The sequence below is a fragment of the Rattus rattus genome, chromosome 3 (assembly GCF_011064425.1).
Source record: "Rattus rattus isolate New Zealand chromosome 3, Rrattus_CSIRO_v1, whole genome shotgun sequence".
Lineage (NCBI taxonomy): Eukaryota > Metazoa > Chordata > Mammalia > Rodentia > Muridae > Rattus > Rattus rattus.
Window position 1 is genome coordinate 143,505,839 of NC_046156.1, and position 26,414 is coordinate 143,532,252.

Sequence of the window (26,414 nt, forward strand, 5' to 3'; positions counted from 1 at the left end):
GGAGAAGGCGTGTCCTCCTCACCCACTGCACTGGCTAGCTTTTTCAGATCCGAGTCTGGATGCGCTGTCTTGAAATCATCAGCGTGAAAACAAAGGCACCCCACACCCTTATGAGGATTGGCATTCTCATTTATTTTGAATAATCTGTAGTTGTGATAAATCTCTATGAAAAAAAGTACTTGGATTTGATACAAAATACATGTTTCTCTTTGAAAATGCATAGTTTATCATTTTATACATTCATTCATTATTAAAGACTTTGTAAGGAAGTACTTACCCCTGAAACGATGGAAAGATTGTACCTCAAAAGACCTCTGTGTACTGGAGAGCGCTGCTGCCCACCCTTCAGTCATCGCCCACCCCTGCCTGCACCCACGCTAAGCCAGTGTCGCCCAGACACGGCTTTTGTTGTTTTTACCACACACACTGTAAGCAGAGCTACAGACAGCATTTCCACCAACGACCTCACTTTAAATATCTGGTAACTTTCTTTTTCATACTTTAAGATTTGGTGTTGAAAATTTCAAAGGATGGCTTACCTTTAAGGGCAGAATATGCTGATTCCCACCACTAAGGGCAGCTGAGAATCATCAGCCAATCGTCCCCTCCCAGCCCCCTCGTTTTCGAGCAATGGCCACAGGTCACCTGGCATTTGTTTTTGATGATAGTCTTGAACCCTTTGGGACCTAGCATGTACTTTCTTCCCCTGAGTGCTTCCACGCATATAGGACTATATGATATGATATATTTGGAAACTATACTAGGGTATACTAGTTAATTCATAAGAGTGTTTACGTGACCGACCACAGTCTTATCGTTACAAAAATAGGAATTTTAGGTGTACTGTAGGAAACCACGGAGCAAGGGCAATGTTTACACCACCCTGACTGTTTTTACACCCGGGGTATTTGTTTGGAAGTCATGGAGATAGTATGTTTTGGGAGCACCGTGTACTTTCTGAAGCATCTAGATTTCATCTGAAGCTTTCTCCCCGTGATCAGTTTCCCCTGTTGAGACACCACAGGGGTTGATCACGCCACGTCACAGCCACCTACTTCTAATAAGGATATAGAGAGAGGGCCTAAAAAAGTTATCCCTCTGATTGCAGTCTGCCACATTAGGCGTCCTTCCCCCATTCAGGGATGGATCCCTGAGGGGTAGCTCAGACCCAAGAACCGCCCCAATTCCCGATTCCCGCAGTGAGCCTTCTCTTTCCTGTCTTGCTGTCAGTGCCTGAAATGAGGGCTGGGGCTGTCCTGGGGGAAGGAATGATTAACACAGTGAGCAGATGGCAGTAGTTTTTGCTTTCCAGAGATCTACACAGAACAATTACACTCCATCATCACACGGTGGAGGCCAATCTCACCCGCTCTAACCCTTGAGCGGGTGGGGTGGGGTGGGGGTAGTGCCTGCAAGAATTTAGTCTGAAGCCCTCCTGGGTTGCTGCCGCCCTAACACAGCATACTGTCTCACTGACTCTAGCTTTGGGTGGGTGACCACACTGAGTGCCCTAAGGCACATGGAAGGGAATAGATGCTGCTTCTCTGTGGTAGGGTGGTGGTGCCAATGCAGATCCTCGCCTCAGCCCAGAGACTGTCTGTTCAGACAGGGAGCGGCCACTTCTCACAGGGAGGGTAGCCACTTACCGAGCAAAATGAACATCCCCAGGTTAAGCATCCACTCCACTCCCTGGGGTGGTGACTTTAGAGCAAGCATTAAGTAACTAAGTAACAATAACTTAGGCTCATCTCTGGATCTGGAAATGAACACATTTGACTTCTGGATTAGGAGATGAGGACCAAGAAGGGAAAGAAAGTGTCTATGCAGCAATCTGCCAAGATGGCAGAAATGGCAGTTAGATAGGGACTCTTTTTTCAGACTCACTTAAAGATCTGTCTCCTTTACAATTTCTGTTTTCAGTCATGGTTGGAGACAGAGCAGAAGAAAACAGGAGGCATCTGTGTTTCCCCGAAGGCTTCCTTCTTCAGTCATAGTTCTCTTGCCTTTTCTAGGGGCTGCCATGTTCTACTTTGGCTAATTTTCTGAATGAAAAACTTGGGGAGACTTGTTTGTAATAAAAAGTGAAATAATTACTCAGTCTTAAGGACTGCTTATAGTGGCCTTAGAGCATAAAAGGGGGAATTCTCTCTGGAGGCTCACAATTCAATAATGTCCGCTGAAAAAGAACATTTTATAAAAAAGAACAAACTACTATTTGATTCTAACCTGACATCTAGTTATTTGCGTTGCTTGTGTCCATTAACACTAGGCCCTCCCTGTGTACTGTCAGTCAAGCACAGGTGGCAAACCACACACTCGGCTGTCTTTTGGTCAGAGTAGAAAGGAGCAAACCAACTCTGTTTCCCAGCACTGAGTTACTTAAAACACAGTAGCATCGTCAATGATAAGAAAACAGAAACCTGCTCATGAACTAGGTAACTGGCCAATCTAGTTTTCTTGGGCTTCTTTCTAGTCAGTCCTATGACCAGATTCCTGGTGAGTGCTTTACTCTGAACTTGGGATGCTCGCCCTGGCACCCTGGGATGGAGTTCATTCATGTATCGGGCAGCCTATAAAGGAAACCATCCATAATGGAAGCCATCTCAAAATCTGCCAGCATCATTTAAACTGCATTCAAATTTACACAACTCAACTGACCTAGGCACTTCTAACATGCTTAAAGGTCTTTTTGATTTGGTTCCACAAACGTTAACTTTGAGCTGGTTTTGAAAGCATCATCTAGTATCAATTTAAACTTACACAGTCTGAAAGGCTAGAGGCCAGCAGCAAAATATTTTCTTTCCTTAAGGATTCAACATTTTTATTTAGAGTATTGCTTTAGCTAATAAACTCCTCTACATGACCATTTCACTGGATGACTGAATTTGCACTTGGTGACACAAATGAGTGCTCCTAACTTCTGGCCTGAGAATGTGGTGGGGCCCTGGGAATCTTGAGTCACAGTGGAGGACAGCCGGGCCAAGCCTCTCTGCAGGCAATGATGGCGCTGACTTACAGGTTTGCTCCAGTGTCTCGGCCTGCATGGGAGAGTGGCCTTAGGATTTGTTTTCTATACTAGCTCCATATGGAGATCAAAGGAAGTAATGTCTGAATGAGACCTGCTTTACCATATAGAACTGCCCCTGTAATAGCAGGACTTCAAGAGAAGACAGTTTAAAATAATGTACTTTCTCAGAACAGTGAAAAGTCTAATCTGCACACCCTCCACACGCATCATAGTCATTCTCAGTTTTATTTCGCACTCTGAGAAAGACACTATGATTTTCTATGTGGAAAAAAATTTCTTTAAGGTGAATGGGCTCCTGAAAACACTAAGTGCCTGTTAGTTCCAAAGCAAGGGCCTTGCCAGATCAGAGGCCAAGTTTTATATATATATATATATAAATTATATTATGTATATATGAACAAGGAGAGGGATGGCCTAGGAAGTATGGAGAGAGGGCAGAGAGCATTGGCATGGGAGGTACCACGTGCCATTGTAAAGCTTCAGGGCACCTGGCTGCCTCCACAAAAGGCACGTGACTACTTTCTTTTCCTTCCTTCCTTTTTCCTCTGTTTTTCCTTTGCCAGCCCTTCATCACAGTGGTCACGGTAGCAGACACAGTAAGAGTCAGGATTACAGCTCTTCAGTCCTTTGGGGTGTGGCCTGGGTATGCCAGGAGGCAGCTCTGGCAAGAACTGGGTGACAGCTCAGTGCATTCTGATCGGGGCAAGGCTAATCTAAAGCGAGGGCAGTTGTAGTTTGTCTTCCAGGAGAATACTCTCTAGGGAGGAATAGCTTCTTTCCTCTTTTGAAATGTCTGCTGTTCAGATTGCACCAGCACATGAGTCTCTGGTGCTCGTGGATGAATTTGGGCCTGTTAGCTAAGGAGTGTGGAACTGATTCCCACAGCTGAAGGCAGTGCTACAGGAGGCCTCTGCCCCCACACAGCTTTTCTTTGGTCTGCATTATTGACTGAGAACCCATGCTAGTGGTCAACACTTATTGTCAGGTGGTGCCACGTCTCCAGTTTGGATCTGGGCAACCTGGCCTGATGCCTGTGGGTCTTGATTGTCAAAAGCTGAGTGAGGGTCCTTCCTCTTCAGTAGATGTCAGCTGCCTAGTCCAACACCACTTCCACTGTGGGTCCTGGTACGCCCTGAACATCTGCAGTCCTTTTCCAGCTGTTCTAAGGCGTCTAAATGCACAGCCTCTGGAAAGAGAGTTCCATGCACGCAGTGCAAAACCGCGTGCCAGGAAAAACTTGCTGGGCACCCAAATGCCATCCATCAGTGCTGCTATCCAAGGGGATGGCATGGAGAGCTGGCTGCAGGCCAGCCCGCTCAGACACTGGGTGCAAGGCTGTACCAGGGGTTCCTTCACACGATGCCTTTCTAATTCCCCCTGACCAGATTGTAACCCTTCCAGGGAACCAGAGCCAGAACGACGTCTGGAGTAACTGGTAAGTTATCCAGCAGGCACACAGCCGCCACACCTCAGCTTCTGTTTTGAAGCTGTCTGCATACTTGGCTGAACTGGGCTAGCTTTTTGAGTCAATAAACTCTTGGGAAGATGTTTTCTATAACAGTGAGTGGGCTTGAGGATGTGGAACAGCTTAAAATAGCCTTGGCAATGCTCACAACTGTTTGTGTGGCTCCCATTTCTTACGTCCCATGGGGATACTGCCACTTTCTGCTCACAACTTTATGTGCCTGTGAATTTTTCCTCGTGAAATCAAACAAGAGTCAAACGGTCCTGATGAGAAAATCTCTCAGTTGGCAGTGGTGAGAACAAAACATAGATACCACGGTTTTAGACACTACCACCAAGTGACGTTTGCTTATTAAATGTGGGCATATAGTTCTCATAGGTGAAAACTCCTAAGAGAATTCATATCACACTCGAGGAGTGTTCCTCCCATGGCCTAGAAGCCTATGTGCTAGCATCTTAGGATTAAACTATGGAAGGTGAGTCTTCATGTGACGTCCCCCCGCCCCCACAAAGATGCTGGTCACGATGAGGGAATAGTTGCTGCTTCATTGTTTCTCTTGTGAATGACCTTTCTATCTGTCCTGCATTTCTACCCTTGCTCAGAGGGTTAATTGAAAAGATACGCATCAAACACTTGCTTAAAAGAGACATAGCCCTTGGATTGTGAGCAGGAACTGTGTGCCGTATCTACACTTCCTGCCAGTTAAAATACTGCATTTAAAAAATAAGCTACAATGTATAAAACCAAGGTCATTTCCCACAAAGTGTTCATGTTCTCTGTGATTATAAAACACGGTATCTTGTAAAATATTTCCAGTTCTGTTAAACTTGAGAAGTTAAGTTCTAATGCTTATTATAAAAGTGTCATGTCTCTTGCAGAAGCCTAAGCAGTCTATTTCTTCCATTTGGAAATTTAAGTTGTAATTATTATTGTATTTAAGGTTACATTTACCATAACACATTACCATTGTTGATTCTCAAGACACACACAACAAAGGTTATAAAACATGAGATTGTCTTAGGAAAAGAAGGAGCTATTTACAAAGCAGGACAGGAGATAAAAATTCCCGTTTTGACCCCTGGCCCTGTGATAGGTACTCTCTTTAAAGCATGTGTGTCATTGGAAACGGGCCTTTTCCGGGTCCGCCTGCAGAAGCCAGTTGAGTTCATTTCATATTTGCTTTGTTGGAGTACAGTTACTCAGGACAACTGGTACCTAAAAGTGCTAACCTCATTTGTTTACTAACTTCCCATGTGGCTATTTACAACTCAGAAAAGGCGGGAAGAAACGGTTGTAACAAGGAGGAATCCCTATGGGTAGGAGGACCGGGGGCACCTGTGTGCTGCTGGTAGGTTTCTTTCTTACAGAAATAAAATTGCCAGTTGACCCATGTGCCTGACATGGCCTCTGAAATGACCCACACTGCCGCCTGTCACGGTGACGGGCCATGCTGGCTCCACTCAGCTGCACATATGCACACAGGTCAATGCTACAGCTCATGTGGGTGGTGGAAATCCTACGGATCTGAGAAAAGGCAGCACCTTGTCCATAGGAGTCCATGGCAGTGCGCTCCTGAACATGCAACTAAAGCAAACCACAGGCCTTGGGCAGCTTTCTCTCACTTAGAGGATGCTAATAAACAGCAGCCCAAGACGGAAGATTACAATGGGAACAGCAAGGCCTTTTGTTTATGTTTACATTCAGAGGAAGCCTCGCCATGTCTATGAATACCCAGCAGGCTCTGCACCTGTGGCTCACACATCAGTCGGCTTTAGGCCAGTTACAAAGAGACAGTTATGCATGGGGTACCTCGGCCACACCTCACGGAAGTCGCCTGCCTGTCCAGCTGACATGGATTTGTCTTGAAATGATACTGAGAGTTTACATAAAGAAAAACTTGTTCTGACAAGAAAAGACTTGAGGTGGTTAAAAAAAATCTTCCTAGTCACGGGGTTCTCCAGATCTCTTCCCACATCATCCTTGTTTCCCTGAGGAATGAGTAGTTTACAGTATTCTGCTACAGTAGCATGCTCAACTTATTCTCCCGTATGTATCGTGTCACCTCTTTTCTCAGAGCCTTCTCTAGTCGATGCCGCCGCTGTCTTGCAGTGCGGCTGAAGTGAGAGACGAAGCAGACGCTCTTACAGGGCTGGCTCACCTTAAGCCCAGGGCTTCTGGCCACAGTGTGGTGCACTCCGATACCAGGGATGGCTGACTCCAACGCTCGTCATCTTGAATTGCAACGGGGAACAATTTGGCTTCAAAATTTGGAGAGTCCAACGCCAGTGCTGTTCTCTACAGATGATCTTTATTTGCGGCTTGGTCACAGGAGGCAAGGAGTTTCCTCAAGGGGACCTCTTGGACATGCTGCTGGCTGTCAGTGGGCACTACAGGCCCACTCTGGTTGGAAACCACTGATTTCTTCCTGGTGCTGGCTTTTGCCGGTCCAGAGAACCTCATTTCCCAGACATAGGGTGGGAGAAGGTGAGCATGGACGGTCCTGGCCAAAGCCTCTTGGTTTGGACATCTGTGGCAGACATGGAGGATTCTTGGCTGAGCAGCCCAAGAAGATGAGCAGAAGACAGGGTGCGTAGGTCTCCTGCACGGCCCCCTTGACACATATGCTACCTGGGGGTTTCTCCATGCTGTCTCACCGGCTTTCACTGTCCATATTCTGGGGAGGCTAAGGCTGGAAGCGATCGCCTACTGCACACACTGCTTCCTAGCTGGCTGGAGGGTGTCCTGCCAATCACTGTGGCAGGCTTTTTCCTCATAAGAAAGGGCACCATGGAAGAAGAATCAGACATTTCCATTGGACAGAAATTCATTACCTCACCGCTCCTTTTATAGACGGGGCTGTCAGCCCTGGGGGCGCAGAGCCTCAGGCTAGCAGCCAACTCTTAGCCTTCCTTTCTCTGTTGCTCCACAAAATGAAGACACTAAAAGAACTTAGTTTCATGGAGATGGCATGAAATGAAAAGTCAGGCTTCATTTGGCACTTCATTTGGTTCCCCAAATATCAAAATAACTACTTAAAAATGTAACTCATACAACCAGTGACAGCTGCATCTCAGCCAGAGCTCTCTGGTCCCCTGGACTGCACCCTTGCACACAGGGAATGGGCACACTGTCCAGCACTGCACTCAGGATTGGCCTGCACCTTCGAAGCCAGGGAAGAAAGGATACGGTGCCTAGGGCTGACCTGCAGGTTAGGGCCGTAGGCAGGGCTGGGGATGCCCAAGGGCTGGCATGGTGAAGGCTTTAGAGAAAACGAGGGATCCAGGCCAGGTGCATTTGCTGTGGTGACTGTGCTGACAATAAGCGCAGTCAAGCAGGTTCAGGTCTGCCAGACAAGCAGGTTCAGGCTGTGTTTGTGGGGGAGAGAGCTGAGCGCCCTAAGGACGGCTCTCATGCAGAAAGCATCACTTCACCTCGAAGTTCTTCAAGAGAAGCTGGATTTAATTTCACATCACTTTACTGTTTTGATTAAAGTCTTCACCTGCGATTAAAAGAATCTGAGGGAGCTTTGCTGAGAACCCTGTGGCCTAGGACCCACCTATTACTTAAGCGCATGGTGAACTTGACCAAGCAGCTAACGGACATGATCTACAGTTGCTCAGGACCTCTTGGAGCAGCCAGAACACCATTTCAGGGCAGTGAGGCTGCAGGACACGGGAGAGAGGACATGTCCAGGGTAAAGCACTCTAGCTCTGGACTTGAAAAACAAAATGCCGTCTCCTGGTTGCAGGTCAAAACATCTGGAACAGCTGGCATGGCTGACGCTGATCATCAGCCTACAGGGAAATCAGATAAAGCTTTCTCTCTTCTCGAGATAAAGGTTTTGCTTTTAAGTATCCGAAGGACAAGATCAGGATCTCTTTCCTGTTCTCCTTGATTTGTGTGATAAAAAGCCACATGGATTTAAAAAATAAAATTGCCAAAATACATGAATGCACCAGTTTGGGGATGTTCCCTTGTAGAACCTCTATACATACCCCTTACATAAAAAGAGGCGTCTCTGATTCCGACAGGACTTCTACTTTGTAAAAAAGCACTATGTACAATCTGTAGACATATATTAAGCTTTCCTCTGTGCAACTTCAATAACATTCATATGGCTGACACCATGTTCCCCATCCCTACCCAGCGGCTCCTGGAAGGAGCTCTTACCATGCACAGGTACAGGACACTCATGTCTCGTAAGCAGGACAGGCAGAGAGTAAGCGTCCTGACAAGGCTTGACGGACGCTCCCAGCTCTACCCTTCAAACAGCCAAGTCCACTGGCATAGACATCCCAACGGCTGGCACCAAGCCTTGGCCCTACCGAATGGAGAGTCCTATATTAAGATGCATTTGCTTTTGGGCATCCTGTAGGTTACTTTCTGAGCAAATTCTTAATTCATAGTTCCAATATTTTTATAAGACAACAAAATTTAGCTTTCCATCATCCATATATGTCACCGAGTCCACTAACTCATCCCCTAGCCGTGTAAAGCATGACATCTAGAAAAGTGCACTCACAATGGCAGTTGGCTTGTGGCCCCAGTGGTCTTTCCCACAGGCAGGGGCAGGTCAGCTGTGCTCTCCTGGAAGCAGACCTGCTGGCCAGTCTGGAGTTTTCTACCTGGGCGGAGTTGGAGAGCAAGATGCTAACCCAGGGTCTTGGTACCATCTTGGCGGGACCAAGCAGGGCACACTATCCAAGCTGTAGTATGCGATATCCCTGAAGGAAGCATCAAGGCTTACCAGACTGCTACTGGCACAGCTCTCATCTGAGCCGTGGCAGACAGAGTCGGTGCAACCTTTGGCATCCAAGGACAATCCCCAGATGCTTTCTGTAGTGCCTCTTGGTGTCCTGACCTCAGGTGATGGCTGACGGGATTCCCACGGCCAAACACTTCTGGCCGTATGCTACCCAGAGCTTGCAAGCTAACGTCTTTACAGTGGTTCCACTTGGGTCCTTCTTGAAAACAAAACAGACATAGAAAAGTTCTTTCTTGAAATACGTCATGGTGCGGACTGCTCCAAGGAGCTGGACGGAAAACAGGGAGAGGCCTATTCACAAGGTGGGTACTGTCCTTTATACAACTGCTACCTCATACTGTGTAGCTTGTGGGCGTACCGTTCTCGGTGTCAAAGACCCTCCAAGGTGCCACAGTTCAGAAAGCTTATGAAAATCTCCTTCTCTCTAGGGGAGATGGGCCTGGTTGGCTTGGCTGCTACAGAAGACCAGCTTTAAGACCTGATGATAGCGAAGGAAGCTGGCTTTTCCTTCGAAGGGAAAAGTCCTGCTTGGTGCTCTTGCCCAGTTCTCAGAGCAGCGCGGTGCTGAGTTTCTGCTTTAATTCACCAAGGAATTATACTCCTAGAATTCCAGGAGGGCCTTCCCTGGGCCTTGAGTAGCTCTCTTTGGAGGGAGAGGCAGGAATGGCTGGGGCGAGCCTGCCCCCCGCTCAGTCGATGAACCGCTGGCAGGCCTTCTTCCAGCGGCAGGCGGTGCACCACATGTCCCTGTTTTCCATCCCGTAAACCTTGCGGCACTTTTTGCCTTCTCCTCTGGGCTTCCTGCAAGACAGACAGCACCAGACAGGTTTAGGGACAGGACCTGGGTGGGCCTTCTGAGGAGAGTTCAGAAGGATAAGGGGGAAAACAGAAGAAGAAAAGTCCCACCCGGAATGGAGTAGGAGCTCCCCAGAGAGCTGGGTATTTCTCTGGCCATTGCACTGAATCTGTTTCTGAATCCCATCCGTAGAAATGTCTCCTTGGCCGTGGGGTGAGGGTAAGGAGGTAAGCATAAGGGGCTATGGGGGTGGACTGGGCGCACCTGCTTGGCAAGCAGGAGGTGCATGCTTGGGACCTATCGGAGCTGGATGGGACAGCGTGTGCCAGCATTGCCTGTAATCTACAGCCAGGTGGGAGGGGCTGGCAGAGATCCCTGCAAGTTCCCCGACCAGCTTGCTTGTGATGGATGACCGAGACACGGCACCAAGACAAACTCCTGAGCTGTCTTCAAACTTCCACATGTGCACCACAGCACGCATCCGTATGCATTTTCTGTCCCTGCCCCCACATACCCTGCCTGACACAAAACAAACAACAACAACCAGAAAAATACACAAAGCCCAAACAGCAGTGAACAACACTGCTCTTCCTAATTTTCAGTGTCTTGCCAGTGCTGAGAATTCTGGTTTAGGCTTCCTGGGAGACTCTCCTGGATAGAGACGGAAACTTACTTATTGTCATGTCCTACAGAAGGCAGTGCAGGACAGCGGTTACTGCTGTCTATCCCACAAACTGCAAGTGCCCTTAACTATTATGCACTGGAAACCATGGGAAGGGAAGGAAACGTGCTTCATGGACTGGGAAGACATTTTACAGTGGGTCATAGTTTGCTTCCTCTTTGCTATTTCTCTGTTTCTTAGGACATCCCTTTGAGGTGAAATAGGCAGCATGGAGCAGTCATACCTCAGGGTGACTGTCCCTCTGGGCGGGGAGGACAGGGTGGTGTGAGCGTGCTGTCTCTGCTCTCCTGTGCCGGCTGCGTGATGGTGTGTCGGAGACACCTGGGAAACAAGGACAGTCGGGTTGACGGAGCAGATCCATTCCTCCTTTCTGGGAGCACAAAACCCAAAGCAGGAGGGTTTTGTTCTCAAATGCTGAGTTAAAATGAAGTCAGGACTAAACTGAGGTTAGGAACTCTGGGGCTAAGAATACAAAGGGCTTGTAGCTGGTACGAGATAGCTATGCTAACCAGATAGGACTTGTGCGGATTAATGTGTGACTGCCATTTAACTCACCTCGGGCCCCAGACACTGGTGGAGTGGGCACGCTTCTGTTGGCAACATTTCTCTGTCATTGTCTTCCTACCCCCACAGCGAAGCCCAGTAAGCTCCGAGCAAACAATGGCGTTTCCAGCTCCAAGTTCCAAACACTGAAAACCAGCACGGCCAGGTCTACTCCGGCAAGAGCCCATTGTCGTGTGCCACCTCTGTGTGGGCTCAGGGACAGACCTCGAGCTTGTCCAGCTTGTTCTCACCAGCCAGCTCTCTACATTCTACAAAGCCTTTGCCCTGCATCTCAAACTCTTTCAAACGTCTACCTTGAAGTACATTTTACTAAATATAAAGAATGTGTATCACTATGGATAGGACCATATGCTATTATTTATAAATAAATAATCATTAGGCTATGTGACCACACCATGCTCACTGAGTGCGCGAGACTCCCCGTGAGTTCAGGACTCTAACCTGTAGTTTTCCATCATGGCGAATCTCTGCAGAGAGTGAGACACTTGCGGTATCTGGGACATGTTTCACATAGGAAGATTTGACTTTGTTGTTTTCCACACTGACCACAGGACAGTGGGCATCCCACGACGCTAGCTGCCTGCCACCCCCTGTGCTGAGCCATACCTCACTCTACAGGGCTGTTTTGGAACGGAGGAGATTGTTTAAGAAAGGTTATATGACTGCCCCGAGGGTCAGAGTTCATGGGTGGGATTCGGATTTGCCATGCCCTTCTGTATGTGTTTTAGAGAATTTTCTTTGTAATCTTCTGTCATATGGACTAGAAAAGACTTTTGACTGAAAGAATCTTTCAGTCCCATTTCAGACCATTTCTAGACAATAAAATAAATCAATCAATCAAACCCAAGCGTCTTCACCAGTTACTTTTCCTGTGCTTAGATGGAATAGATGACAGAAATGATCACAGGAGATCTTTATCTAGGCTCACAGTTCAGGGAATGATGTCTACCATGCTAGGAGAGGGCAAGGTGGCAGCTTGGGCACAGCCTGCTCAACTTTTGAGTTTGCAAAGCAGGTCAGGCTGGCAGCAAACAAGAACTTTAAGACCCACCCACAGTAACCCACTTCCTCCAGCTGGACCCCACCTCCTCATTTTTTTTTTTTTTGACAAGGTATCATGTAGCTCAGGCTATCCTCATTTGTTTTTTTAAAACTATGTGGTGGACGTTGGCCTTGAACTCTTGATCTTTCTGTCTTTACCTCTCAAGTGCTGGAACTAGACCATGCCTGGCCTCCCTGCTTCCTCTAAAATTTTATGTTGAAATTCTACATCCTGAGCTAGGTGTATTAAAGGATAAGCCTTTCAGGGAATTAAAGTCAGATGAGGTTGTGAGAGTAGGATTAGTGTTATAAGAAGAGACCAGACAGTGCACACGCACATACACCTTAACAAGAAGAGACCACCGAGTGTGTCTTCTCCCTGAGCCCCTACTCCCACCTTTCTTACTATTGACTGTACACACTAGAAAAAGTCAGGTGAAAACACAGCTCTAATGCTGGACTACAAATTGAGAGCCCTCCCCAGAGGCAAATAGTCGACACCTCAATGCTGGACATGCAGCTTCAGGGAAATACACAGCTGCCACCCATACCTCCCGCTTAGATGACCAATGAGGGCTCCTGCCCACTCCTCAGCCTCGGGCTAGAGAAGCAGGGGTAGCAGGCTGTGGCGTCTGCAGACAGGAGACTTCACGGCTAGACTTTGGGAAGGGCTCGGATGCTGGCTGGGGCTCACTAACGCCAGTACTTGAGAAATCTGGCACAAACGTGAACAAATCGAAAGCCAGGAGACCTGGGGACAGCTCAGAAGGGCCAAGGCTTCTCTTCAACACTAGATCTCAGGGATGAGGGACAAATGGTACATTGAACCCAGGACAACAACCTCTGGGCATTTGTTTGGGAGTACAAGGACAGAAAAGATTTTCATTAAATAGAAACTATTCTCTTTGGAATTTTTAGAGAAACCCATCCTTAATGTTCTTCATAATTTAAAATGGTGAGAGTTGCTATCTGAAGCTACTGGAGAGCGAGGAGCTTCGTGTTCCTAGACTCTGCCCGGCTCTGTATTTCACAGGGTTCAGGGCATGCATACCGACTGGCATGGAGTCAGTGGACGAGCCAGTCCGAGGCTGCGTGGACGCACAGTTAGGAAGTAAGTGGCAGGACAGGGGCATTCAACTTTGTTTTCTCTGAAAGCACTGATAGGAGTTCAGGATCCTAAGGAATAATTTTACAGCTACATTCCTGTCTTCCTAGAGTCAAACAAAGCTTTTAAAAATATACCCACAACCTTAAAATAGGAACAGCAAGCTCGACTGCTGAAGTGTTTATCTTAAGTCTTGGCCGAAGCAGATTACAAACCGAAGAGACTAGAAATTCTCCCGTCTAAGAATAAATTAGAGATGGGAAGGAGGCTGGGAGAGGATCAGTTGTTGTTGAAGCTCCTGCTGCATAATTCCGAGGACCTGAGTATGAAACACAGTGCCATGCAGAATGGACAAAGCACCACGCAGGACATCCGTAACTCTGGTGTAGAGGTGGGAGCCAGGCCACCCAGGAGTCCATAGCCGGCCATTTAACTAATGTGTGCTCTGGGTTCAGAGACCCTGCCTCAAACGATGAGGGGCAGCAGCTGAGAAAGACAATCTTTGTCAACACCCACCCACAAAAGTATACACACACACACACACACACACACACACACACACACACACACACACACCTCAAAATGAGAAATGGCCACGGAAGGTAGACGTTCCAGTTAACCTCGACACTACGTCTATTTTCTGTGCACTCTCCCTGGAAACCAAAGTGGAAATCAAAAAAAGCGGGGGGTGGGGTGGGGTGGGGTGGGGTGGGGTGGGGTGGGCGGGTGGGTATTGAAACGGAGGGTATCGACAGCTAGCGTCCATGGAAGAGTTCTAAGATTTCATTGTTGGAAAACAAACAACATAAGGAACCCTGGCTGGCATCCTACAGACACTTTTAGAAATGGGGAGAAGAGACAGCTGGTTAAAAACCAGAACCATGTCTCTATCGTGGTCTAATTAAAAAGAGCACAGCAGAGTTGGGAGGTGGTGCGCTCCTTTAATCCCCGCTCTTAGGAGGCAGAGGCAGGGAGAAGATCCCTGAATCCGAGGCCAGACCAGTTTACACGGTGAGTTCCAGAACAGCCAGGGAAACCCTGCCTCAAACCTGCCCCTCTCACAGACAGACGGAGCATAAGCTAAACATGGTCGATTGGAGGCAGGACAGCACATTCAAGGTGTGCCGGGGCTGTGGAGTGAGTTAAAGTCCAGCCTGAACAACTAATTGAGTCTGTGGATCAAAGCAACACACGCAAAGAGAGATGCAGCTGCCCAGCACGCGGCCTTGCATTCAACTGAATACCAAAGGGAGCTCTCCTCACACGCTCTCCTCCCACGCTGATGAGCAGCATGGCCTATGGCTTAGGAACGTCTCCGTGAGCTAAAGTGAGGAGCTGAGAAACGGTTACACTCAGCCTGTAGCTGGAATTGCAACTGTAGCTTTCACTTTAGGCCTGACTGTGGCTAATCTTCATTGTGAACCTGACAAGGTTTAGAAACACCTCTGGGTGGGAGGGAAAGACCTACACTGAGTGTGGGTGGCACCATTCTGTGGCCTGGGCCCTGGATGAAAAAAGAAAAGGATGGAGCCAAATGGAGAACCACCATTCACCTTTCTGCTCCGGGCCATAGACACACCTACAGCCATGGCTTCCCCACCATGGGGGGACCAGTAGCCCTCAGTTCCTACTGATGGGTGCTGGTCACAGGAATAGGGGAAGTAAGTACAGCAGCCTGTCAAAGCAGGCATCTCAGTCTCTTTCTCTGGGATAACATACTCTGGAGAGGGTTTATCCTGGTCCATGACAGGGAAGCCAATGGTGGAACTGGAAGCACTGGACACAACGTGTCCACAATCAGGAGCAGGAGCGGTAAAGCAGGCTCTTCTCTTCTCTAGTTCCTAATGCTAGTTCCTAGGATTGTCTAAACACTCAGCAAGGAATTCATGCCGACCATGGCGGCCCCACCTTTCCGGCGGCCCCACCTTTCCATTTCTATTAACACGAAACAATCTCCCCAAAGCATGTCCAGGCCTGTCTCCCAGGAGCTTTTAGATTTTTGTCAAATTGACAGCACTAACCATCGAAGACAGGTAAGGCCAAATGGCAAATCACGCTAGGCTTTTTTTTTTGTCTACCAAGGAGAAAGTCTCCCAGAGGAAATGGTTCAGTTGTCTGATGGCCACAAGTAAAACTAACAAGAGAATGTCCAAGGTCACCCCTTGAGAGTGGATGGGGCCACCACTGTTCAGTGGCTTTTGAAATTATTCTATATTTATGATAGTGCTTAAAGATCACAACCCAAGAGTACTTTCTGGAAAGGCCCACTCACCAAGCCCTGTTAGCTGGGGGCCATTCACTGACTGCTTTTATGGAGTTTGGTAAATCTGATGAGTAGAGCGTAACTTAGTTTGCCCAGTGTCTCAGGAGGCTTTTACACTCGCTGGGAACCTCCGGAACTTGCCAGGGCTGGGCAAGGTGGGGAAGAGAAAATAAGGTAACATCTGCTACTGCGAGCCGAATTCTGAACCTTCTCAAGAGTGAGTCACGCCCCTCTGGGCATGGCTGCTGGGCAGGAGGTCTCTAGGCATTCTGTGGACTATGTAAGATCCGATGAGTTTTTAAATGAACTATCAGGAGCCAAGTTAATTCACAGTGATTTCTCAGGATCACTTCTATATATTGAGCTAATTTTTATGTACTACCTAGATCACTGCTGCATATTTTAGCATTCATTTACTTTCAAATGATCCCTCAGACATGGACTGCTCAGGCTTTAAACGCCGGCTTTTCTGTAAGAGGTGTGAATCAGGCTACTAATTTAACCAAACACATAACTATAGCACCAACAGCCAATAGTTTCTTCTAGGTTTCTAAAGTGTCAGTCAAAACGTCTTTTCCCAGCTGCACCCATGTGAATCACAAGGTGCCTTGCAGATAAATCTCTAAGTGTCACTTAGGAAATATATATGTGGGGCTGGAGAGATGGCTGAGCCAGTAAAAGCATGCTCTTCCGGAAGACCTGGGCTTGACTTCCGGAGCCCACATGGCGGCTCACAACTATCTGTAACTCCCGTTCCAGGGAATCTAATATCCTCTTCTGCTTTCCACGGGCAGTGTATGCATGTGGTGCACAGAAATACAAACAAGAAAAACACTTAAACACATAAAAATTTTTAAAAATCTTTAAAAAGAAGAAGCTTATGCCTTTGGAATCTAAATCGGATGTTGAGTACCTGTAATAGCAGCATTTGGGCGGTGGAAGATCAGCAGAGTTCAAACGTCATCATAGACTACATAGCGTTCAAGGCTGGCCTAGGCCATTTGAGGCAGCGCTTTCCGGCACCGACTCCATCTTTTTCGTGTCTATCTCAAAGCTTGTTCTCTAAGTGTACATTTGACTTGGCTCACCTTGCCATGCTTTGCGTACTTACCGGAACTCCTGTGAAAGTGACTGGAGGAGACTGCCAGGAAATGCTGAAGCTGCTGCCATTGGGGGTGAACTTAGCAGATCCCGGAATAGTCACCGGGGGCGTGGCCTGAGAGACAGGAAGCAGAGAAAGCTATGAGAGTGATTGGACTAGTCACTGGGGCGTGGCCTGGGGGACAGGAAGCAGAGAAAGCTATGAGAGTGATTGGACTAGTCACTGGGGCGTGGCCTGGGGGACAGGAAGCAGAGGAAGCTGTGAGAGTGATTGGACTGGTCACCGGGGTGTGGCCTGAGAGACAGAAACCAGAGAAAGCTGTCAGAATGATTGGATTAGTCACTGGGGCGTGCCCTGAGAGACAGGAAGCAGAAAAAGCTGTTTGAAAGAGTGACTGTCCACAGCTTCTTAGTTCTCATTACTAACACTGGGCTGTAGGAACAGACAGGGCTACTCTGGTTACATATGCCAACAGGTAGGGACTAAAGAGGGTCAAAAAGAGTAGCCAGAAAGAAGCCTTTCATATAAGGAAATCTACCTGAGGTATGAGATGGATTTTTGGATGTGAATTTCTGAAAATTAATCAAATATACCTGTTTTTGGATGTATGTAAAAATATGATACCATATTAGGAAATACCTTAAACAATAAATTTGGAAAAGAGTGCAATTTAGGGATTGATATGCATTATAATTCTCATTATTTTGCTCATTAGACATCTCATATCTAAGAAAATGGATACAATGATGGTCATTGCACAGCATGTATTATGAACATGGTTAAAGACTTGGCTGATGAGATAGCTCGGCAGGGAAAGGAGCCTGCAGACAAGGCTGAAGACCTGAGTTCAATCCTCAGGACCAGAGAGGAAGGTTTTTGTTTTCACCTTTACATAGGCAATGTGTCAAGTGTATGTGCATATACAAGTATGTACACACAAAATAAAAATGAAAGAAAAAAATTAAAAATCTTAAAATTAAGCAAATTAACAGAGCTGAGATGACAAGACTCAAGTCTGTATTTTTCCTCTCCAGGCTTAGTGTTTTTTGTTTTTACTTGTTTGTTTTTAATTACAAATATTTCAGCTAGTAACAGTGGTTTTGTACCTGGCCTCCAGAGTGACCAAGAGTATAGCCCTGGGCCAACAGACCATTTTTGCTGTTGGTTTGGTTCTCTAAGACTTGGTTATAACTATGTAGCTCAGGCTACCCTTAAAACTCCATAGCCCAGCCCTGGCCTTGAATTCATGAACCTTTGCCTCAGCCTCTCAGCGCTGGGATTATAGTCACGAGCCACCACTTATAGCTTGAGATCCTGGCAAAGAGGAAAAATAGAAAACGCGACAGAGTTGCTGGCTGCTGCGTGTTAGCCTGCTGTCCCAGGCCTGACCGCTACTGCTTTTGAGTGTGGTCCTTAGCACGCACCTGGTAAGCATGGTCAGTGTGCACGAGGTAGAGGGTGGTGGGGGCTGAGCGGCTCAGCGGTGTCACCAGCTTAGTGTCTGTTTTGGCACAAGGAGTTTCTGCTCTGCTGGAGTCTGGGATGGGAAACGTGGGAGGTGAAGCCAGGGACTGGGAGGGCGAAACCGGGGCCACACTGTTCAGGCCTTCAGCCACTGCATCCGTGTTGAGCTTGATCTCCGTGTAGTAGAAGTCTTCTTCCCCATCACTGCAGTCAGATTCCCCCACTCGCCTAGGGCAGGAGAGAGCAGAGCAGATGCTCAGAGATCTGTCCTCTCGCCTCCAACTTGTGCAGACCGTTCTCTCCACCTGGAATAGCTGCTGTCGGTCTGTCGACCTTACCTTACCCTGCGACACTCAGCCACCCCATTTGAAGATTAACCCATTTGAAGAAGGTTTTCATCAGCTTCTGCTCTGATTTAAATGCGCCCTCCAACCAGCACTGTTAGTAACTTAATTTCCAAATCCTCATGTTAAAATGGCATTTGGGAAGAGGGTCTTTGAAAAGCAATCAGAATTAGGAAGGGTCAAGAGGATTGGGGAAGAGGGGCAGGGCGGGATGACAAGATGGGGACGGGGCATGATGGTAAGAAGATGGGCTACTACATTGGCACAAGTGGTTCTGAAAGGAAAACCAGTTCACGGCCTTGGTTTGTCTGACCATATCAGGTTCAGATGCAGTGAGGGCACCCTCGCCAGACGCTGGGGAGATGTCTGCCCTATGGTCACGGTGCAGCATGACCCAGCATCCAGAACCACGAGTCAAATAAACTACCATGCCTGCCTTCAACTTCCATGGCATCCAGTACTATACCACAGCAAGGAAAACTAGAGAACTAGAGTAAGCTTCAGAAAGCAGTCTACCTGCCACCCGCCCATCTACCTACCTACCCATCATTTATTTACTAATCTGAGAACAATTTATGGAGAATACACTACATATAAAACATTCTACTTCCTAACAGGAAACAACAACAACAACAACAAGAAGACTATGCCTTGATGGTAAATTTGGTTTTTATGGTTTTTTTTTTTTATTTGTTTTGGTTTTTTTGAGACAGGGTTTCTCTGTGTAGCCCTGGCTAGTCTTGAGCTTAGAGATCCATTTGCCTCTGCCTCCTGAGTGGGACACTACCACCTGGCTCCATGGGACTTTTATAGGACTTCTATAGTCCAAGAAATCCCTAATAAACAGCCACTTAGTTTATGAGGTTTTGTTAAGTCATGGGGAAAAAAAGATTAAGCAGTATTTGAGAGCCCTTCAGAGAGAGGCCCATGGTTGGGAAGAGTATTGATTTTTACATAGGCTGTTTAGAAGTGTCAGGTAAGTACCCACCTGCATGCTGAGGCTTTGGAGGAAAGCAGGACCTGCAGGTGGTGGGGATGCTGAGAAATGTCCCTCACAGGCTCCTGTATCTGAACACTTGCTCCCCAGCTGGTGGTGCTGTTTGGAGGGTTATATAACTTTTAGGAAGTATAGCCTTGCTGGAGGAAATCTATCACTGAGGTGGTCTGTGAGTATTTACAGCCTGAACCACTTCCTGCTTGCTCTCAACCACTTCCTGCTTGCTCTCTTTGCTTCCAGCTCCCCCCATCTGCCATTGTGCTTTCCTCTCCATTGTGGACTCTAGCCATCTGGAACTGTAAGCTGAAACAAACTCTTCCTTCTCTCAGGTGCTTTGGTCACAGTGTGTCATCACAACAGTAACAGAAGAGTAGCTAATACGCCAGGGGTGAGCTTCTGGAATGAGGGCTGGTGTGATCGGGCAGGGCCTGGCTGCCCTCAGTGATTGTGGAGGTTACCGAGGTCCCCGGGATGTTTAGGAAATGGACGTTGGTTTGAAAGGCTCACGGTGGTTCTCGTGTGAAGGGTGAGGGCGGTGGAAAGTGCCGGAGGAAAGGCCTTGGAGGCAGATGCTGTCATCTGCAGCCCTGAAGAGCACCAGGGCTCACGTGATAGGGTTCTATGTTCTCTCAAAGAGCATCTGTCCCTTGAGCCTTACTATATTTTTTATAATTTTTCCCTTTTCTTTAAAACACAGCAGCATTCAAAACCCATTAAGAGCAAAGTACTTCTTCTGGTCAGGAGAATGAAATCTTTAGCTGGGTGGAGAATTGACCTCAGAGTACAGCTGGGCTGGTCAATCAGGAATCACCCTCTCAGGAAGGTACAATCACTCCTAGCAAGAACAGTTCACCTCAGCCACATTAAACAGATAAACGGAATAATTGTTCCTTTGAACATATTGGGGAGTTGGTGGGATACAGGGTGTAGTGGGTTAGTCTGATGCTGCTTGTCTTCTAATGCTCAACACTGGCTCTCAAGGTCTGGTCGCCCCCTACATGTACCTCAAGTGATGCTGTGTAAACCTTGCTCCCCAATTTAAATGGTCAATAGAAGGCCAGAGCCCATGATAGGGCAAGAGGAAGAAATGGGACTTGAGGATCCAGTGAGGGTTTTGCAGGGAGAGAGAATGGAGAAGAAGAGAGGACACGGAGGTGGAGGAGGCCACCATGAGAGGAGATGTGCTATGATATGCTATGCACCTGGCCAGAAAAAACAGCACATGACATGGGAATTATGGCTGGGAAATAAGTGAGAATAGCCCCAAACCTGCCCAATCTAGGCTTATGGCTTATAAATAAAATACCTGGACAGTGTATCTTTGTTATGGGTAGATAGAGTAATTAATTTATTTCCAACAGGGTGTATTTCTTTAGCTCTGGCTGTCCTGGGATTTACCTCAAAATCACAGAGTTCCATCTGCCTCTACTCCCTGAGTGCTAGAATTAGAAGTGTGCCCCATCACATCCAGCCCCTTAACAAGGCACTCTATTCCACCTTCCCAGAATTCCCACATGCCACTCTGAGCTTCGGCGACTGCCCACTTTTCTGAGTCCTGACTTTCACTCATTTTTCTCTGCCCCTTTCTTTAGCTGCAGGGACTAAGCTCTTCCTCACACCTCAGCCTCTCTTTCTCCTTCTTTAGGGCCCCAGTCCTCACCAAGTGCTGCCTACAGCCGAGTGGCTGCCCTCCATGCTGACTTAACTTCTGTTTGCGTTTTAATCCGTCTTATCTCCATTCTTTCTCTAGCACACAGCAGCTGAAATTTATAGTTTGCCTGTCCTGGGGTCCTTTTAAATTCTAATGAAATTGTCAAAGCTTCCGTTTGAGACTTTTTAAATTATTTTAATAATGAGGCGTAGACCTCAAGAGGGGCCTTGATTTCCTGGGTATCAGTGTTTGTGCTGAGAACCCTCGTCCCTGAGCCATCTCTACGGCTTGCTTCTGTAGCTCTGAAGGCCTCTGTCTTCTCATGACTGATTCTCCAGGGCTGTGTCTTCTGTCGCTCTTTGAACCACTGCACACATAATCAGTGGACGTGGCACTGAGCAGACACCTACCGAGGACAGTATGACTGAGGGATATAGAGGCAGTTGTGGCATGGTGGATGAGACCGTATACTCTGCACTGAAATTTCCAGGTTCGGATAGTTACTGACACTTTCAGGGCGTGTGACTCTGGCAGCCTGCACAGGATTTGTGGCTTGCCCACACCAGTTTTCAGAGTACACACTTTCCAAGCATGCTTCTTTCTGGTTAAGGAGGCACCGGCCCGATTCCTCCACAGCCCTTTTGTCAAAAGGACCCTTCTGTATGGAGCACACAGACCCACTCAGGTGGTAATGTCTGCTTTATGCACACTTGTGATAACTACGGTCACACAGGGTCCCTACTAAGCCCTAGATACATGGACGACACAGACTCAGGACTAAAGCAGGAACAGTTAACCCTCTGCTGCCCCTGGCTGTGAGCCCAGCTGCATGATGCTAATCACAACTGTTCCGTGCCTAGGAAGGTTGTTATGGCCTACGAAGAAAACATCATTTGAGAAGCAGGCAGAGCCAGACCTTATCACCAGGCTTCATTGACAAAGGTGTGTGATAGCTTCTGAGGTTCTAGGTCAGAATGTCAATTACTGCAAAAATGAATGCACATTTCATTGTACAGACGCGAGGTGCTCACGCACAGTCACAACTTGCGGGGCAGAGCCCTGTGGTGTGTTTTATGCTTTGTGTCTCTTGCACATAGTTTATCTTTGACCCTCACGGGTGACACTGTCCATTTTAGATGGACCTAGGGCTCAGAGTGAGAACTAGCATACGGTGACTCAGAAGTTTAGGAGGCTCTGCGGCCTGGTGACCTGGTGACGCAGTGGCTGACTATCGGCAGGATCGCCCTGCTGTAGGAACCAGGAAGAGCTTGAGGCACAGGTGGAGCTGTGTCTGAGCGTCTGAGGCCAGGTGCCTGCCTGTGGGGCTGCGCTGAGAGGCTTCCGCCAGCTCCAAAGGGAAGAGGGGCTGCCTTACCCGAGGTGGACGGCCCGGATGTGCTTCTGGATGCCTGCTGCCGTGTTCAGCACCTTGCCACAGTTCTTCCAAAGGCATTTGAACATCACCTTCATGGAGTTCTACGGGAAGAAGAAAAGACAACATCACAATGCCAGCAAATCCATCCAGTCACCTTCTTGTCTGCACTGTTCATTTCCTTCGCTAGGAAAAGTAAGCGCTCGCCATGTTCTGGGCAACTGAGCTGGTGAAGAGCTGGGCGAGCCCAGACCACATCCATTTCTTCATAAGAGCCAGCTCTGCTGCTTATTTAAGTCACATTCACAGTGTCCCCGGGCACTGGGCTGCCCTGACAGCAGTTAGACTAAATAGGGGGAAAGTGCTATTCTAAGTACTTGATCCCCAAAGACGGATGCTGTCAGTGGCCTCCATGTTACAGAGTTTCAGAGAGTCAAGGAGCAAAGCCGGGATCTGCTGCAGAAGCCAGACGTCATCCCAGCACACAATCACACAACACTCTTCCATGAGGGTTTAGCATTTTCCAAGTGCTCACCATGTGCTTCACGAGGCACCACACTGCTCTTGATCATAAGATAGGAATGGTAATGTAGCCTCTTAAGATGAGTGTGAGGCCTCAATGATGCCATGGACCGGGCCAGCAGAGCAGCATCAGGGACAATCACCCACTGTATCCGCTGTCCTGCAATTACTGTCACCATGCCTGGCCTGCGGTTTTTAAAGTTTTGCAGTGCTTGGATGGGACTCAGGGCTTGGACATGCTAGGCAAGTGCTCTGCACCGCACTACATAACCAGAGCCCTGGAATGAAGTTTCATTCAGTTTGTATGTTTACATGTATGTATGGATGGGCGTGAGGGCACAGTGGTTTGAATGAGAATGGCTCCCTGAGGGGCATAGATTTAGACACTCAGTCATCAGGGAGTGGCACTGTTTGAGAAGGATTAGGAGGTATGGCCTTGCTGGAGGAGGCGTGTCACTGAGACTAGGATTTGAGGTTTCAAAAGCCCAGACCAGCAGGCCCAGTCTCTCTTTGCGTGTGGATCGAGACTTAGGACTCTCAGCTAGTTCCACAATAGCATGTCTGCTTGTATGCTGCCATTCTCTGCCATGGCGATAACAAAAAAACCTCTGAACTATAAGCAAGCCCCCAGCCAAATGCCTTCTCTCGTAAGAGTGCCTCGGCCATGGCGTCTCTTCACAGCAATAGAACTGTGATGGAGACAGAGGTTGTTCCTAGGCCATGGTTTACACGTGGAAGCCGAGAGTCGGATGTCTTGTTACCATGTGGGTCTTGGGAATCACCCGTCTTCAGGCTCAGGTGGACAAGTGTCCTTACCTGCTGAGCTATGTCTACTGCCTGAACATTGAAGTCTGGTAACACTGAAACACTTTGTTATGCAACATGCAAGACAACTCAATTCGGAACAACTTAGCAATAGTAAGTTGTCCTTTCTGTGGCTGTGTTACTGTGTGAGGGGGACATGGGTGTGTGCACGGGAAGGCGAGTGAACAGAGGAGAGAAGACAACCTGGGTGCTGTTTCTCAGACATCACCTACCTCATCTTTTGATGCAGGTCTCTCAGGACTTAGAACTTTCCATGAAGGCTAGGCTGGTGGGCCGGCAAGCCCATGAGCTGCCTATCCACCTGAGCGCCAGGGTTAGCATATGCGGTTGAGCCTAGCTTTTATACATCGTTTAGACTCTTAATTCCATCTGGGAGACTGAGCTAAAGTCCTCTTAAGCACTTCACCAACTACCTGAGCTACCTTCTCAGCCCAGCAAACAGTTTCTAAACACAATGACCACAATGAATTCAATACTAAAAGCACAGTAATTCTGAGGTGTTTCTGAGAGGCCTTACCCATGGTGTATTGCCTAACTTCACTGTAGGCTTTGTTCTCAACATGTACAAACATGCCACACACCCACACACCAAACACCCACACCCACCCACACCCCTACATACATAGACACACACCACACATACCATACGCACATATACATACCATATACACACATACCACACACAAGCACACCACATACACAGACACACACCATACACACACACCACAGACACACACCATACACACATACACCACAGACACACACACCACATATATGATACATAAACCACACATACACACCACATACAAAGACACACCACACATATCATACACACACATACCACAAACATATACACCATACACAAACATACATACTATATATACATACCATAAATACACCACACACATGCACACCACATACACAATATACACCACACACACCCCCCAAAGACACATACCATACATACTTATACCACAGATACACACACACATATATATCATACACATACCATACACACACACACACACAAACACATATATCATACACACACATACCACACATACACACACACTGAACTGCACATGCTGTCATGTCACCCAATGCCAACACCTTTGAACACCTGCACCCAGATTTGAAGACTAGTATATGTTATAAATTGCAGTGTTTTACAGTACATAGAAAGTTTCCTACTCTTATAGAAGCATACATAGCTTAATTATGTAAAACGAATTTTTCCTATTCTCATTCCTTAGCATGTAAGTATTAAATTACTGTCTTTTGATTATACCATATCAAAGCATTTGCCTACTGCAGCTCTCGGGCCTTATCAGCTGATGGACGCTAACAGAGAAACCGAGAGTGGGTCAAAGTGTCTGTGTCGCTGTGCCCAGCCAAAGTCAGGCATCTATATTACACCCCTCCCACAGGACACTCAGGAACCAGCTCTGAGGTGGGATAGGGAATGTGTGGGAGCCAGAGGCTGGGGAGGACCAGGCTAAACACTGTCTACTGGACATGGTAACCTGTTGCACTCATGAAGTTACAGGTGTGAGGTTGCCGTCTAATGTGCACAAAATCAGGCCAGTCAACATTGCAACATAAATGGGATGTACCTCTAGCAGAGAAGCTCCTGACAGCTGCAGCCTGCTGGAGAAGGGGGAAGTCTGTTTGCTTCTGGATGGTGCAACCACACTAGCGTAGACGGCCCCACACCCATGCAAACTTGGGCAATGTTAATGAGACTCACTGGATTATAAAAAAAGAAGACTTCTTCTGCAGACAAGCCTTCACACATAAGCTTTTTGGAAAGGCTGTGTGTAGAGGGGGTGAGAGCTTCGTACTGTTACAAGCATGCTAAGAGAGATCCGCCATAACAATCTTTAGGTCAGTAATGGGGTTGGTTAAATTAATCCCGGTGGCACTTAAGAGTGAACATGTCCCCCAAAGGTTCAGGTGTTCGAATACTTGGTTCCTCAGTTGATAGAGCTGTTAGGATAGGCTTGGGTGGTGTGGTAGTTTAAATATGTCTGGCCCATGGGAAGTGGCATTATTAGGAGGTATGACCTTTTTGGAAGAAGTGCATTACCATGGGGGTGGGCTTTGAAGCTCTGCCCAGTGCCAAAAGACTTGGTCTTCTCCTAACTGCCTTCTGATCAAGCTGTACCATGTCTGCCTGGATGCTGCCATGTTCCCACTTTGATGATAATGGACTGAACCTCTGAACCTGTAAGCCTGCCCCAATTAAATGTTGTCCTTATAAGAGTTGCCTTGTCAGTAGGAGAATGCACTTAATCCTGTAGAGACTTGATGCCTCAGAGAGGGGGAATATGGGAGGGGGGGCATCCTCTTGTAGGTGAAGGGGAGGGAGGTTGGGAGGAAAGAACTCTGGGAGGGGGCTCTGGGAGGGGATACTGGGAAGGGGCAACAT

At 47.6% G+C, this 26,414-nt stretch overlaps 1 protein-coding gene across 1 annotated transcript in view; it reads right to left on the reverse strand.

Annotated features, from left to right (window-relative positions):
- Positions 1–5,404: 5,404 nt before the first annotated feature.
- Znf704 (zinc finger protein 704) overlaps positions 5,405–26,414 on the reverse strand; it is a 174,552-nt gene continuing 153,542 nt past the window's right edge. Inside the window, 5 exon segments of the mRNA XM_032898647.1 lie at positions 5,405–10,059; positions 10,960–11,057; positions 16,821–16,925; positions 18,236–18,503; positions 22,643–22,743. Of these exon segments, the coding sequence (XP_032754538.1) occupies positions 9,948–10,059; positions 10,960–11,057; positions 16,821–16,925; positions 18,236–18,503; positions 22,643–22,743 (684 nt within the window). The 3' untranslated portion in view covers positions 5,405–9,947.